At 45.0% G+C, this 17,710-nt stretch overlaps 1 protein-coding gene across 1 annotated transcript in view; it reads right to left on the bottom strand.

The window, feature by feature from the left end:
* Positions 1 to 17,710, bottom strand: part of LOC139764259 (uncharacterized) — a 73,159-nt gene that overhangs the window by 11,053 nt on the left and 44,396 nt on the right. The window contains exons 5-7 of the mRNA XM_071690755.1: positions 12,451 to 12,525; positions 5,816 to 5,881; positions 3,123 to 3,191 (exon numbers count right to left, since the gene is read on the bottom strand). Coding sequence (XP_071546856.1) covers positions 3,123 to 3,191; positions 5,816 to 5,881; positions 12,451 to 12,525 — 210 coding nt within the window. The remainder of the gene's footprint in view (positions 1 to 3,122; positions 3,192 to 5,815; positions 5,882 to 12,450; positions 12,526 to 17,710) is intronic.

Below are 17,710 nucleotides of genomic sequence, written 5' to 3'. Positions count from 1 at the left end.
TATCGAGAGATTGGATCCTTCTTTTAGTGAAAAACAGATGTATATAAATGTATATAAATGTATGTTCTTCGGCTCGATAGCGAGAAATGAAGCATTGGTCTGCAATGCCTTGTATGAGTTGGGTTGGCCATGGCTGGGGTGAGGGTTGGCTGAGCCTCAGGCCAAGATGACGGAGAGAGAGAGAGAGAGAGAGAGAGAGAGAGAGAGAGAGAGAAAGAGAGACAGAGAGAGAATCTTTACTTTCGAGTACCTAAGGCGCGACTTTGTCTTTCTTAGGCTACCGCGCAGCGCTTCTATGCCAATATATATATATATATATATATATATATATATATATATATATATATATATATATATTTATCTATCTATTATTTTGCTTTATCGCTGTCTCCCGCGTTTGCGAGGTAGCGCAAGGAAACAGACCAAAGAAATGGCCCAACCCACCCCCATACACAATGTATATACATACACGTCCACACACGCAAATATACATACCTATACATCTCAAAGTACACATATATATACACACACAGACACATACATATATACCCATGCACACAATTCACACTGTCTGCCTTTATTCATTCCCATCGCCACCTCGCCACACATGGAATACCATCCCCCTCCCCCCTCATGTGTGCGAGGTAGCACTAGGAAAAGACACCAAAGGCCCCATTCGTTCACACTCAATCTCTAGCTGTCATACAATAATGCCCGAAACCACAGCTCCCTTTCCACATTAAGGCCCCACACAACTTTCCATGGTTTACCCCAGACGCTTCACATGCCCTGATTCAATCCACTGACAGCACGTCAACCCCGGTATACCACATCGATCCAATTCACTCTATTCCTTGCCCTCCTTTCACCCTCCTGCATGTTCAGGCCCCGATCACACAAAATCTTTTTCACTCCATCTTTCCACCTCCAATTTGGTCTCCCACTTCTCCTCGTTCCCTCCACCTCCGACATATATATCCTCTTGGTCAATCTTTCCTCACTCATTCTCTCCATGTGCCCAAACCATTTCAAAACACCCTCTTCTGCTCTCTCAACCACGCTCTTTTTATTTCCACACATCTCTCTTACCCTTACATTACTTACTCGATCAAACCACCTCACACCACACATTGTCCTCAAACATCTCATTTCCAGCACATCCACCCTCCTCCGCACAACTCTATCCATAGCCCACGCCTCGCAACCATACAACATTGTTGGAACTACTATTCCTTCAAACATACCCATTTTTGCTTTCCGAGATAATGTTCTCGACTTCCACACATTCTTCAAGGCTCCCAGGATTTTCGCCCCCTCCCCTACCCTATGATTCACTTACGCTTCCATGGTTCCATCCGCTGCAACATCCACTCCCAGATATCTAAAACACTTTACTTCCTCCAGTTTTTCTCCATTCAAACTTACCTCCCAATTGACTGAGCTTGGTAAAGTGTGCGAAAAAGGAAAGCTGAGAGTAAATGTGAATGAGAGCAAGGCTATTAGGTACAGTAGGGTTGAGGGACAAGTCAATCGGGAGGTAAGTTTTAATGGAGAAAAACTGGAGGAGTTGAAGTGTTTTAGATATCTGGGAGTGGATTTGGCAGCAGATGGAACCATGGAAGCGGAAGTGAATCATAGGGTGGGGAAGGAGGCGAAAGTTCTGGGAGCGTTGAAGAATGTGTGTAAGTCGAAAACGTTATCTTGGAAAGCAAAAATGGGTATGTTTGAAGGAATAATGGTTCCAACAATGTTGTATGGTTGCGAGGCGTGGGCTATAGATAGAGTTGTGTTTAGGAGGGAGGATTTCCAGCACGGAAATGAGATGTTTGGGGACAATATGTTGTGTGAGGTGGTTTGATTGAGTAAGTAATGAAATGGTAAGAGAGATGTTGTCATAAAAAGAGTGTGGTTGAGAGAGCAGAAGAGTGTGTTTTGAAGTGGTTTGATCACATGGAGGGAATGAGTGAGGAGAGATTGACCAAGAGGATATATGTGTCAGAGGTGGAGAGAACGAGGAGAAGTGGGAGACCAAATTGGAGGTGGAAAGATGAAGTGAAAAAGATTTTGAGTGGTCGAGGTCTGAACATGCAGGAAGTGAAAGGCGTGCAAGGAATAGAGTGAATTGGAAAGATGTGGTATGTCGGGGTCGACGTGCTGTCAATGGATTGAACCAGGGCGTGTGAAGCGTCTGCGGTAAACCAAGAAAAGTTTTGTAGGGCCTGGATGTGGAAAGGGAGCTGTGGCTTCAGTGCATTATACATGACAGCTGGAGACTGAGTGTGAACGAACGTGGCCTTTTTTGTCTTTTCCTAGCTACCTCGCGCACATGCGGGGGGAGAGGGTTGTTATTTCATGTGTGGCCGGGTGGCGACGGGAATGAATTAAGTAGACGGTATGAATTATGTACATGTGTATATATGTATACGTCTGTGTGTGTATATATATGTATGCGTTGAGATGTATAGGTATGTAAATGTGCGTGAGTGGACGTATATGTATATACATGTGTATATGGGTGGGTTGGGCCATTCTTTCGTCTGTTTCCTGACGCTACCTCACTAACGCGGGAGACAGCGACAAAGTATAATAAAAATAATATATATATATATATATATATATATATATATATATATATATATATATATATATATATATATATTTTTTTTTTTCATACTATTCGCCATATATATATATATATATATATATATATATATATATATATATATATATATATATATATATATATATATTCTTTTTTTTTAATTTTCCAAAAGAAGGAACAGAGAAGGGGGCCAGGTGAGGATATTCCCTCAAAGGCCCAGTCCACTGTTCTTAACGCTACCTCGCTGACTCGGGCAATGGCGAATAGTATGAAAGAAAAAAGATATATATATTTATATATATATATATATATATATATATATATATATATATATATATATATATATAGATAGATAGATAGAGATAGATCAAGATATATCCTAGCAACATCTGGGATTTGTACGATAGACATCATAAAGAAATAAACAGAAATTAAGGGAGAGTATTTCACATAATGGGGCAGCAGGAGAGTCTATTGTGATCAGGGAGGACAATGAAGCGTGAACGTCAATAAGACTCACAGTTTGCCGATCTGGGAGCCGTGGAACGCCCTTGCCTCCACCGTCTCCAGCATGTTGTTGTCCAGCAGCCTTGGGGCAAAGGGCGAGGGTGGGTGGGAGTACGAACGAGAGATAAGGTCAGGCCATATGTATGAGGTCACACACACACACACACACACACACACACACACACTCATACACACGCGCGCGCGAGCGCAAAATACAAACAAATATATATTTTGTGAAAACTATTAAAGACTCTATCTTAAAACTTTCTTTACCATCATAAAACTTTCTTTACTATCACAAAACTTTCTTTACTATCTTGAAACTTCCTTCACCATTTTAATACTTGCTTTATTATCATAAAGCTGTCTTTACTATTTCAAAACTTTCTTTACTATCTTAAAACTTTCTTTGCTATCATAAAACTTTCTTTACCATCTTAAAACCTCCTTCACCATTTCAAAACTTGCTTTATTATCATTAAGCTTTCTTTACTATTTTAAAACTTTCTTTACCATCTTAAAACTTTCTTTGCTATCAAAAAACTTTCTTTACTATCATAAAATTTTCTTTACTATCTTAAAACTTTCTTTACTATCACAAAACTTTCTTTACTATATTAAAACTTTCTTTACTATCATAAATTTCTTGACTATCTTAAAACTTTTTTACTATCTTAAAACTTTCTTTACTCTCTTAAAACTTTCTTTACGATCACAAAACTTTCTTTATTATCTTAAAACTTTCTTTACTCTCTTAAAACTTTCTTTACTCTCTTAAAACTTTCTTTACTCTCTTAAAACTTTCTTTACTCTCTTAAAACTTTCTTTACTATCTTAAAACTTTCTTTACTATCTTAAAACTTTCTTTACTATCTTAAAACTTTCTTTACTATCTTAAAACTTTCTTTACTCTCTTAAAACTTTCTTTACTATCACAAAACTTTCTTTATTATCTTAAAACTTTCTTTACTTTCTTAAAACTTTCTTTACTATCTTAAAACTTTCTTTACAATCTTAAAACTTTCTTTACTATCTTAAAACTTTCTTTACTATCTTAAAACTTTTTTACTCTCTTAAAACTTTTTTACTCTCTTAAAACTTTCCTTACTGTCTTAAAACTTTCTTTACTATCACAAAACTTTCTTTATTATCTTAAAACACTCTTTACTCTCTTAAAACTTTCTTTACTATCTTAAAACTTTCTTTACTATCTTAAAACTTTCTTTACAATCACAAAACTTTCTTTATTATCTTAAAACTTTCTTTACTCTCATAAAACTTTCTTTACTATCTTAAAACTCTCTTTACTATCTTAAAACTTTCTTTACTATCTTAAAACTTTCTTTACTATCATAAAACTTGTGTTAATAAGTGTGTCCAAATCTGTAGTGGAAAGTGAACACCGTTTCAGTCAACGGAGAGTGTTGGATGGCCTGTGTCTTAGTGGCTACAAGAACCTGTTGGAGGCTGCAGCATGTAGGAGGTTCATCATAAGATGGGATACGGAAGAGACATTTCTTGTTTGTATTTAGAGATATTTGATAGATAAGTTGAGGGAGACAAGTAGGAATATTAGATAGAAGTGGTCGATTGGAGGATGAAGCTGGAACATTAGCTAGATGTAGTTGGTAGGAACATTAACTAGAGGTAGTTGATAGGAACATTAACTAGAAGTAGTCGGTAGGAACATTAACTAGAAGTAGTTGATAGGAACATTAACTAGAAGTAGTCGGTAGGAACATTAACTAGAAGTAGTCGGTAGGAACATTAACTAGAAGTAGTCGGTAGGAACATTAGCTAGATGTAGTTGGTAGAAACATTAACTAGAAGTAGTCGGTAGGAAGATTAAGTAAGAGCTTCTAGATACCCTGCTCTAGAATTACCTTTATACTAGCAACCTGTTCAGGGGTGAGGCACAAAAGATTAAGAAGTGATACTGGCGCTGACCAGTCATGGAGACTCGCTTTGCACTTCCCACTCCCTCTGAGGGTAAAGATAGATAAAGATAGATAGGAGAGGGACGGAAGGGGTGTGTCATAGAGGTCTTCTGATGATGGGTTTGGTCGTCAATAATAGCCTCCTCTTAAGGTCTGTTTTGGAGCCGTTCTTCTTCCTCATCTCTGCACTTGGCTTGCCACACATATATAGGGACATACATAGACACACACATGTACACAAAGACGCATACGCATCCACATGACACAAAACAGACATTTAAAAGAAATTAACAGAACATACGAGCAAGAATTATTCCATAATTGCTTGATAATCATATGACAAAATTTCTGTTAATTGTACTGTATAAGTCAAAATTCTTTTTACGTACATTTAAGGTAGATATTTGGATATTTTCCTGCCAAAATCTTGAAGTGATATGCACATAACTGGTCTAGCTATAGCAACAAACACAACACAGAGCACACGTACCTTACCTTCCAGAGAGAGGAAAGAATGTTGGCGTGTGTGTGTGTGTGTGTGTGTGTGTGTGTAAGAACCATGAGACTGACTATTCTATAGCTAGACAATGAGCTAAAGGTCTTAGCCCTTTCCACTGAACAAATTGTCAAGAGTGATGCTTAACACTGAGCTAGCGTTGTACATCACACTGGATGACTTGCACTCAGTAAACGCCAAGCACAGACAAAGGACCACGACGAAGTGTCCTTAACTTTGGGTCATGCGTAGGACATATGATGAACTACTTACAGCTGTTCCGTGCGGATCTTGATGGAGCCTCCTCTGATTCTTTGAATTTTGTTGTTCTCAAGGTCACTGTGGGGTGAAACATCAACATGTTACTGTCATCGTTTAGCGATATTAGAAGTCGTATCTTGTAATATCATTTGAGGGACTCGGTAACGGTACGTCGCCCCCCATTTACCACAATGTTCCATTTTCTTTTTCCTCTGTCCACTACACACCTCAAGCGCTACTAAATGTTCAATCTCTTAGCGTCTTGGTAAAAGTGTACCACGTCTTCACACACACACACAAACACACACACACACACAAACACACACACACCAAGCTAGAAAGTCATTTCTCTACTAGCCCCGAGGGAAGAGTAAACAGTTGGGATCGACTGTGGGCCAGCTGCCGCGTCCAAGACTCGATCCTAGGCGGGCCCGTGCGACGCTAACCATTACACCACGAGTGTGTGTGTGTGTGTGTGCGTGTGCAGGATACGTTTCTGTTTTTTGTGATGTATGTATATTCATGTATTCATATGAGTTTGTGAACTCATGCATGTATGTGTGCATTTCGTATTAATATGTATGTGTGTTTGTATGAATATTCTCGTGAGTGTGTGTGTGTGTAGGTCTGGGATGGAGTGTATGAGTGCATTTTCTTACTTCATCCAGGATAAAGTTTCCGTGTATTATCCCATGCCATAAGCCACTCTGGTTCATGGCGCCATTATTTGTCATAAATGTCAGGCTGAGGAAATGAGCAATCTCAGGGCTTCAGTACAGCTGCTGGCGGCCGCTGTGGAGGGAGTGAGTGGGTGGGTTTACAGCAGCGTTGGGTCAAGGTAGGGTGGGTTAGGTTAGCCCTGTAGGGAGGGTTGGGTCAGAGCCGTGGGAAGGGATTGAGGGCAGGAACGTGGAGAGGGTTGGGGTATGGCTGTGGTGAGGGTTGGGGTATGGCTGTGGTGAGGGTTAGGGTATGGCTGTGGTGAGGGTTGGGGTATGGCTGTGGTGAGGGTTGGGGTATGGCTGTGGTGAGGGTTAGGGTATGGCTGTGGTGAGGGTTGGGGTATGGCTGTGGTGAGGGTTGGGGTATGGCTGTGGTGAGGGTTAGGGTATGGCTGTGGTGAGGGTTGGGGTATGGCTGTGGTGAGGGTTAGGGTATGGCTGTGGTGAGGGTTAGGGTATGGCTGTGAGGAGGGTTAGGGTATGGCTGTGGGGAGGGTTGGGGTATGGCTGTGGGGAGGGTTGGGGTATGGCTGTGGTGAGGGTTAGGGTATGGCTGTGGGGAGGTTTAGGGTATGGCTGTGGGGAGGGTTGGGGTATGGCTGTGGTGAGGGTTGGGGTATGGCTGTGGTGAGGGTTGGGGTATGGCTGTGGGGAGGGTTGGGGTATGGCTGTGGTGAGGGTTGGGGTATGGCTGTGGGGAGGGTTAGGGTATGGCTGTGGGGAGGGTTGGGGTATGGCTGTGGGGAGGGTTGGGGTATGGCTGTGGGGAGGGTTAGGGTATGGCTGTGGGGAGGGTTAGGGTATGGCTGTGGGGAGGGTTAGGGTATGGCTGTGGTGAGGGTTGGGGTATGGCTGTGGTGAGGGTTGGGGTATGGCTGTGGGGAGGGTTGGGGTATGGCTGTGGTGAGGGTTAGGGTATGGCTGTGGTGAGGGTTGGGGTATGGCTGTGGGGAGGGTTGGGGTATGGCTGTGGTGAGGGTTGGGGTATGGCTGTGGTGAGGGTTGGGGTATGGCTGTGGGGAGGGTTGGGGTATGGCTGTGGTGAGGGTTAGGGTATGGCTGTGGGGAGGGTTAGGGTATGGCTGTGGGGAGGGTTAGGGTATGGCTGTGGGGAGGGTTAGGGTATGGCTGTGGGGAGGGTTGGGGTATGGCTGTGGGGAGGGTTAGGGTATGGCTGTGGGGAGGGTTAGGGTATGGCTGTGGGGAGGGTTGGGGTATGGCTGTGGGGAGGGTTAGGGTATGGCTGTGGGGAGGGTTGGGGTATGGCTGTGGGGAGGGTTAGGGTATGGCTGTGGTGAGGGTTAGTGTATGGCTGTGGTGAGGGTTAGGGTATGGCTGTGGTGAGGGTTAGGGTATGGCTGTGAGGAGGGTTAGGGTATGGCTGTGGGGAGGGTTGGGGTATGGCTGTGGGGAGGGTTGGGGTATGGCTGTGGTGAGGGTTAGGGTATGGCTGTGGGGAGGGTTAGGGTATGGCTGTGGGGAGGGTTGGGGTATGGCTGTGGTGAGGGTTGGGGTATGGCTGTGGTGAGGGTTGGGGTATGGCTGTGGGGAGGGTTGGGGTATGGCTGTGGTGAGGGTTGGGGTATGGCTGTGGGGAGGGTTGGGGTATGGCTGTGGGGAGGGTTGGGGTATGGCTGTGGGGAGGGTTGGGGTATGGCTGTGGGGAGGGTTAGGGTATGGCTGTCGGGAGGGTTAGGGTATGGCTGTGGGGAGGGTTAGGGTATGGCTGTGGTGAGGGTTGGGGTATGGCTGTGGTGAGGGTTGGGGTATGGCTGTGGGGAGGGTTGGGGTATGGCTGTGGTGAGGGTTAGGGTATGGCTGTGGGGAGGGTTGGGGTATGGCTGTGGGGAGGGTTAGGGTATGGCTGTCGGGAGGGTTAGGGTATGGCTGTGGGGAGGGTTAGGGTATGGCTGTGGGGAGGGTTGGGGTATGGCTGTGGGGAGGGTTAGGGTATAGCTGTGGGGAGGGTTGGGGTATGGCTGTGGGGAGGGTTAGGGTATGGCTGTGGTGAGGGTTAGTGTATGGCTGTGGGGAGGGTTAGGGTATGGCTGTGGGGAGGGTTGGGGTATGGCTGTGGGGAGGGTTAGGGTATGGCTGTGAGGAGGGTTAGGGTATGGCTGTGGGGAGGGTTGGGGTATGGCTGTGGGGAGGGTTAGGGTATGGCTGTGGTGAGGGTTAGGGTATGGCTGTGGTGAGGGTTGGGGTATGGCTGTGGGGAGGGTTAGGGTATGGCTGTGGGGAGGGTTGGGGTATGGCTGTGGGGAGGGTTGGGGTATGGCTGTGGGGAGGGTTGGGGTATGGCTGTGGGGAGGGTTGGGGTATGGCTGTGGTGAGGGTTAGGGTATGGCTGTGGTGAGGGTTAGGGTATGGCTGTGGTGAGGGTTAGGGTATGGCTGTGGGGAGGGTTAGGGTATGGCTGTGGTGAGGGTTGGGGTATGGCTGTGGGGAGGGTTAGGGTATGGCTGTGGGGAGGGTTGGGGTATGGCTGTGGGGAGGGTTAGGGTATGGCTGTGGAGAGGGTTAGGGTATGGCTGTGGGGAGGGTTAGGGTATGGCTGTGGGGAGGGTTAGGGTATGGCTGTGGGGAGGGTTAGGGTATGGCTGTGGGGAGGGTTAGGGTATGGCTGTGGGGAGGGTTAGGGTATGGCTGTGGGGAGGGTTGACTCGGGGCTGTGGTAAGGACTGTGGGCAGCGATATAGGAAGAGTTGGGGCAGAGCTGTGGGGAAGGTCGTGGTAGAGTTGTGAGGAAGGTTGGAATGAGGTGTAGGGAAAGTTGTGGCCGAGCTGTGGGGTAGGTTAGGGAGAGCTGTGGGATGGGGAGAGATGGTGTTGAATGTGTTCAGGTTGGGTGCAGAGGGATGTGGGAAGGAAGGATTCCCAAATCGTCATGACCAATTTCTCATATAGTGTATACCAACAAGCTGATCTCCCTCGTCGGCCACTTCAACAGTGACCCACCAAAACTCGCTTCATTCCTCCAACGAAAGACACAGTCTCTCTCTGTAAACGGTCCTCTTCGAGTACCTCAGCTTCTGTAGAAGACCAGTGCGTCTCTCACTGACGGATGCAGACGCCTGTTGAGACAGTGGTGGTGTTTAGGTAGCCCAAAGTGTTCCTACATCTCCCATCCTCACCATCACTGTCGTAGAATCCTCACCATCGTTAAAACTATTCGCTTCATGCTGTCGTGTGATGAGGTGAACCCACTCCTCAGTCAACCCACTTCATAGAGACTTTGACGGTGGCAAGCACTTGTGGCGACCCTTCGGCAAGACAACGTGACTGATATCAGACTTCAGTCCTCCCTGCAGAACCTTGTGAACCTTACCAGATAACTCCCTCTTGTGGCCATCGGCCCGGCTGCCCACACAGCAGGCACTAACGACTCGGGCAACCTCCGGCGTGGCTTTGATCTAGAAGTGGCATCCTTCACGCTGGTTGGCCAAAACAATAGCCCAGGGTCGCTTTCTACCAGGACTCGGGGGAGTCTACCATGGCGTGTGCATGCAGGGCCTTGAAGCCCTTGCTCTCCACTGTTTGACAGTGGAAGGAGGTCGTCACAGATCAGAATCCATAACAGCGTCTTTAAGGGCTGCCTGCCTGGTGCTCTCCTGTGGGAGGAGTTTGCTTTGCTGGGTTGTGGGGAGTGGGTGAAGGAAGGGTGTTGATGAGGTGGCGTCTGTGGCTCTGGTTGGAGTAGCTGATTCTCTGACGCTGGGACGCGACATTAGCTTTACGTAGACAAAGGCACGATTTCTCAGTCATCCAATATATGAACTGATATATACAACATGGCATGAATAAGCACTAAATGATATAAAGAATTGATTTCATAAAAATATCTAATCTGAGCGAAGCTGAAGGTGTTGCCAGTCGTTTGAAGTTGAACCTTTAACTACGCATAAGGGGACTTTGGCACAGTGCTTCTTGTGTTAGCTGATTATTACACGAAAGTGCACTTGGGAACTTATCGTGTTTCATTTTCCCCGTGGACTCATAGGAATATATATATATATATATATATATATATATATGTATATATATATATATATATATATATATATATATATATATATATATATATATATATATATATACCCTAGCTTGAGCCAGATGCCCATTTTATCGACCAACTCCAAACGATGGATGAACAGCTGGTCTTAACTTTGGACCAAACGCAGTAACTAGGATTCGAGCCTATGCGCTCGACCTTGGGCGGCCCCATGAACGTGTCACGGTCAGAAACGCTAACCGCTACACCACGGAGGGAGGTGACTGCAGTGACTGAGAACTTCCCTTTTGGGAACCTCATAGCCGAAGGAGACAATTGGAGAGTCTCCATAAGACATCCAGGAGAGATATCATGAACCAGGGAGAGGGACTGTATACTAGAGATGTCTCTCCTCCCTCCGGTTGTAGAGACTGAATACTGTAGATGTCTCTCCTCCTGATTGTAGAGACTGTACACTGTAGATGTCTCTCCTCCTGACTGTAGAGATTTTACACTGTAGATGTCTCTCCTCCCGGCTGTAGAGACTGTACACTGTAGAAGTCTCTCCTCCCAGCTGTAGAGACTGTACACTGTAGAAGTCTCTCCTCCCGACTGTAGAGACTGTACACTGTAGATGTCTCTCCTCCCGGCTGTAGAGACTGTACATTGTAAGTGTCCTTCCTCCTTGTATACTGTAGATGGTATCCCACGCAGCGACTGCTACACAGACTGTACACAGTGTAAGTTCACGGTACACAGGGAAGATGTGACCCATTTCAGACTGGGGTCACTCAGCTTAGGTACAGTGGTTTCAGTGGCTGAGAGGTGGGGAGAATGGCCCTCTCCCACCGACATTCCCCTACACCAGATGCTACTACTCCCCTCCATGTATCTCCCCGACTCCCCAGTCATACCCAAACCAGTGCACACACACACACACACACACACACACACACACACGGGCTTACGTGGTGAAATGTTTAGCATTGCTGACCCTGATTCACGACCTGCCCTCAGAGTTCAAGCTCAGCTCTCACATCCTCCCTCACACTTAAAACCCTTCTCCATTTCCCGACCCGCTACCCTACCTACAGTGGTTAACCAGTGGAGATCAACTTACACCACATGCATGGTGCTAGGGTAAGTCAGAGGTCAACTTACACCATATGGATGAAGCTAGGGTAAGTCAGAGGTCACCTTACACCATATGGATGAAGCTAGGGTAAGTCAGAGGTCAACTTACACCATATGGATGATACTAGGGTAAGGCAGAGGTCAACTTACACCATATGGATGATACTAGGGTAAGTCAGAGCAACTTACACCATATGGATGATACTAGGGTAAGGCAGAGGTCAACTTACACCATATGGATGATACTAGGGTAAGTCAGAGGTCACCTTACACCATATGGATGATACTATGGTAAGTCAGAGGTCACCTTACACCATATGGATGATACTAGGGTAAGGCAGAGGTCACCTTACACCATATGGATGATACTAGGGTAAGTCAGAGCAACTTACACCATATGGATGAAGCTAGGGTAAGGAAGAAGTCACCTTACACCATATGGATGAAGCTAGGGTAAGTCAGAGGTCACCTTACACCATATGGATGATACTAGGGTAAGTCAGAGCAACTTACACCATATGGATGATACTATGGTAAGTCAGAGGTCACCTTACACCATATGGATGAAGCTAGGGTAAGGTAGAGGTCAACTTACACCATAGGGATGAAGCTAGGGTAAGGTAGAGGTCACCTTACACCATATGGACGATGCTAGGGTAAGGCAGAGGTCACCTTACATCATATGGATGATGCTAGGGTAAGGCATAGGTCGCGTGACACCATATGGGTGAAGCTAGGGTAAGGCAGAGGTCAACTTACACCATATGGATGAAGCTAGGGTAGGTCGGAGGTCAACTTACACCATATGGATGATGGTCTTGGTAATCAATTGGGTGAGATTAGGCAGTTCAGTTAGTCCAGTGTAGACGATGCGTCTGAAATAAGAAAAAAGAAATTATACAGTATACATATACATACCTCGCCGAAGGGTGGGAGGATGCTATTTCCTGTCTGGGGGGTAGCGACGAGAATGGATGAAGGCAAGCAAATCTGAATATGTTCATGTGTATATATGTATATGTCTGTTATTGAATATGTATGTATATGTTGATATGTGTATGTATGTATATGTGCTTGTACGCGCAGAAGCTGGTGACTGAGTTTGGTAAAGTGTGTGAAAGAAGAAAGTTAAGAGTAAATGTGAATAAGAGCAAGGTTATTAGGTTCAGTAGGGTTGAGGGTCAAGTCAATTGGGAGGTGAGTTTGAATGGAGAAAAACTGGAGGAAGTGAAGTGTTTTAGATATCTGGGAGTGGATGTGGCAGCGGATGGAACCATGGAAGCGGAAGTGGATCATAGGGTGGGGGAGGGGGCGAAAATTCCGGGAGCCTTGAAGAATGTGTGGAAGTCGAGAACATTATCACGGAAAGCAAAAATGGGTATGTTTGAAGGAATAGTGGTTCCAACAATGTTTTATGGTTGCGAGGCGTGGGCTATGGATAGAGTTGTGCGCAGGAAGATGGATGTGCTGGAAATGAGATGTTTGAGGACAATATGTGGTGTGAGGTGGTTTGATCGAGTAAGTAACGTAAGGGTAAGAGAGATGTGTGGAAATAAAAAGAGCGTGGTTGAGAGAGCAGAAGAGGGTGTTTTGAAATGGTTCGGGCACATGGAGAGAATGAGTGAGGAAAGATTGACCAAGAGAATATATGTGTCGGAGGTGGAGGGAACGAGGAGAAGAGGGAGACCAAATTGGAGGTGGAAAGATGGAGTGAAAAAGATTTTGTGTGATCGGGGCCTGAACATGCAGGAGGGTGAAAGGAGGGCAAGGAATAGAGTGATTTGGAGCGATGTGGTATACCGGGGTTGACGTGCTGGCAGTGGATTGAATCAAGGCATGTGAAGCGTCTGGGGTAAACCATTGAAAGCTGTGTAGGTATGTATATTTGCGTGTGTGGACGTATGTATATACATGTGTATGGGGGGTGGGTTGGGCCATATCTTTCGTCTGTTTCCTTGCGCTACCTCGCAAACGCGGGAGACAGCGACAAAGCAAAAAAAAAAAAAAAAAAAAAAATATATATATATATATATATATATATATATATATATATATATACATATATATATATATATATATATATATATATATATATATATATATATACATATGTGTGTATGTGTGTGTGTGTGTGTGTGTGTGTATATGATTGGATGGGCCATTCTTCGTCTGTTTCTTGGCGCTACTTCGCTGGCGCGGGAAACAGCGATTAAGTATAATGACAGAGATAATGATGATAATAATAATGATTATAAAACTGATAATGATGATAGTAATGATAATTATAATGATAATAACCTATATACATATATATATGTATATATATATATATATATATATATATATATATATATATATACATATATATATATAACATACAAGCCCCGAACAGCCAGGATCGAACCCGAGACCCTTTCGTAACAGGCGGGAACACTACCGCTAGGCTATGATCATAGGCACTATATGATCTTATATATATATATATATATATATATATATATATATATATATATATATATATATATACAGAGAGAGAGAGAGAGAGAGAGAGAGAGAGAGAGAGAGAGAGGAGAGAGAGGAGGTCATAGAGAGAAGTCAGAGAGAGAGAAATAGATGAGAGAGAGAGAGAGAGAGAGAGAGAGAGAGAGAGAGAGAGAGAGAGAGAGAGAGAGAGAGAGGTAAAACAGTTCTCTAAACAAAGTCTCCATAAGAGACTTCTATAAGTGCGTTAGAGCCCTTGTGATCGCCGAGATGAAGACACGACTGTGAGTGCCTTAAGATGCGATATAAAGGAGATTCACATGCGATATGGGTTCGTGTCTTGGGGTACGGAATCCGGAGTGAACTGTTGCTAGCTGCCTCATAGCCAACTAACGTACAGTCTCCCAAAAAAGTCTCTGCCCCCCGGGCCTGAATTCTTTACTAATTTACAACTGACGGACTGATGTTAAGAAATGAGTTCACTGCCAACCTGATGCAGTATATACACAACTGCATTAGGTTGGCAGCAAAGGCAAGTGTTAATCTCAATTGGCCAATTGTAAATCATTAGAAACTCCCAGCCCGGGGGAAGATACTTTTTTGGGAGAGTGTACACGAGGTGGAGGTCCACCACGCCGTAGACGTAGAAAGATTCATTCTTGATGTGATGAACCACAATGATTCTTGGATTCGTGATGTGATGAACCACAATGACTCTTGGATTCGTGATGTGATGAACCACAATGATTCTTGGATTCGTGATGTGATGAACCACAATGACTCTTGGATTCGTGATGTGACGAACCACAATGATTCTTGGATACGTGATGTGATGAACCACAATGACTCTTGGATTCGTGATGTGATGAACCACAATGATTCTTGGATTCATGAGCGTTCCCAAATTACGACACCAACTCCTTGTTTATGGAACGTGTAAAGTGTGATTGAGCCACTAAGTATCATGTTACACGAAGACTATTTCTCTTCAATGGTTCCCAAGGTTATGTACGTAGTCATCTGGCGACCTCAGTCGAGGCGGTGAGGTCAGTGAACATCACTAGTGACCCAGGAGAACTGAGGGGTGAAAGATACTGTCTCAGAGTCACGGAGAGGTCGGCATGAACTGCTTCAGAACTGGTTCAGACTTGAGAGGTGAAACCTTCTGTCTCAGAGCTATGGAGAGGTCGATAAGAACTGCTTCAGAACTGATTCAGACTTGAGAGGTGAAACCTTCTGTCTCAGAGCTATGGAGAGGTCAATAAGAACTGCTTCAGAACTGATTCAGACTTGAGAGGTGAAACCTTCTGTCTCAGAGCTATGGAGAGGTCAGTAAGAACTGCTTCAGAACTGGTTCAGACTTGAGGAGTGAATGCTTCTGTCTCAGAGACGTTGGAGAAGACAGTATGAACCGCTTCAAACACGTATGTTGGCCAAAGCCCCCCCGGTCGTGGAGGGTTTGAGAGAATCATATTCTAGCTACTAGGTGCGCCCAGGACACACAGGTCAATAGCAAACATAGTTTAAGGATGGGTGAAGAAACCTTACTGTAGTCTCTCTTTACAAGGGTACGGGTTCTCATGGGTTCTACATCTTCCTCTCCCCCAACATCACCAGTGAGTAACATAGTCGTTCTCCCCACTAAACCTCTACCACCTCCATCAGTTTTTCTTTATTGCATTGCAACGACCGCTACCACTATCCCATTACATACCCATCACCACCACTATCACATCACTCACACATCACCCTAATACTCTCCTCACCACCCACACATCACCCCAGTACTCTCCCCATCACTCACACGTCACTAACGCTACCAACCCGTCCCTACTCGTCCCCAGAGCCTCCCCACACAATCCACTCAGGCTCCTCCCTACCTCCTCCCAAACCCACAGCAACCTCAAATCCTGCTCCACCTTACCCCTGCTTTCCCATAGCCCCGAGTGAGGGCTTTCTCGAGAACATAATTCTTCACTCAGGGATTTTTAGACGAAGACAAAATACTGTCAGCAGTAGGGAAGATGGTGCTCTGGGCATCCCAGGAGGGTGCATGGAAGTACATGGGAGAGATAGATGATAGAAGACCTGATGGTCTGTGGCAAGAAGGGTCTCAATGCTCCTCTTCGTCTTAACAAGGTCCCCATTGCCCTCTCGTCTAAACAAAGACCTCCTATAGCCACCTTATCTTAACAAGGACACCCAAATTGCCACCCTTGTCTTAACGAGGAGCCCACCATTGCCCTCCTTGTTTTAACAAGACTCTCTCACCCCAACCCTACTGCCCTCTATAACACATACTCCATTGCCCAGGTTATATACTGAAGGTTAGGGATGGTATCCAAAATTTCCATAATGTGAGACAGGATGGTGAAAAGACTGAGTCATTGTTAGCATAGAGCTATGCCCCGGTTAAGAGAGTTAGAGGGAGGACGTAGCGCACAGTGTCAGGTGATAAAGTGAGAGGGGCTCTGTGCCTCATATTTCTTTGGCTCCCTCGACAGCATCGTAGTGAAACTCAGTAGCGACTATTTTTTGTTGCTGTTGTTGTGTTAGCTGAAGCGGCATAGGCAACTGAGGCCATCTCATTAACGATCTTTCTTTCAAACTATTCGCCATTTCCCGCGTTAGCGAGGTAGCGTTAAGAACAGAGGAATGGGCCTTTGAGGGAATATCCTCACCTGGCCCCCTTCTCTGTTCCTTCTTTTGGAAAATTAAAAAAGAAATGAGAGGGGAGGATTTCCAGTCCCCTGCTAACTCCCCTTTTAGTCGCCTTCTACGACACGCAGAGAATACGTGGGAAGCATTCTTTCTCCCCTATCCCCAGGGATAATATATATATATATATATATATATATATATATATATATATATATATATATATATATATATATATATATATATATATATCCCCTAACCTGAGCCAGGTACTCATTTTATCGACCAAATTCTAAGGGTGGATGAAGAACACCTGGATTGACTGTAGACCGAGTGCCGCAGCCAGGATTCGAACCCATGCGTTCGACCCTGGGCGGTGGTCAGGAACGTTAACCGGTACACCACGGAGGACCGGCTGAGTTACTCAGAATCAACGATTACACCTGAGCTGGAGGCTTATGGCAACATTGAGGCTTATGGATCACTTATGGCAAATTGAGTCTTATGAAAAACTTATCTCAACATGAAGCTTATGGACCACTTATGGCAACATTAAGGCTTATGGATTACTTATGGCAACAGTGAGGCTTATGGATTACTTATGGCAACATTGAGGCTTATGGACCACTTGTGGCAACATTGAGGCTTATGGACCACTTATGGCAACATTGAGGCTTATGGACCACTTGTGGCAACATTGAGGCTTATGGATTACTTATGGCAACATTAAGGCTTATGGATTACTTATGGCAACAGTGAGGCTTATGGATTACTTATGGCAACATTGAGGCTTATGGACCACTTGTGGCAACATTGAGGCTTATGGATCACTTGTGGCAACATTGAGGCTTATGGATCACTTATGGCAACATTGAATCTCATGGATCACTTATGGCAACATTGAGGCTTATGGACCACTTA

This window comes from Panulirus ornatus, chromosome 49 (genome assembly GCF_036320965.1).
Source record: "Panulirus ornatus isolate Po-2019 chromosome 49, ASM3632096v1, whole genome shotgun sequence".
NCBI lineage: Eukaryota > Metazoa > Arthropoda > Malacostraca > Decapoda > Palinuridae > Panulirus > Panulirus ornatus.
The sequence above is the reverse complement of the archived record's forward strand: the minus strand, read 5'-3'. Positions and strand labels throughout refer to the sequence as shown.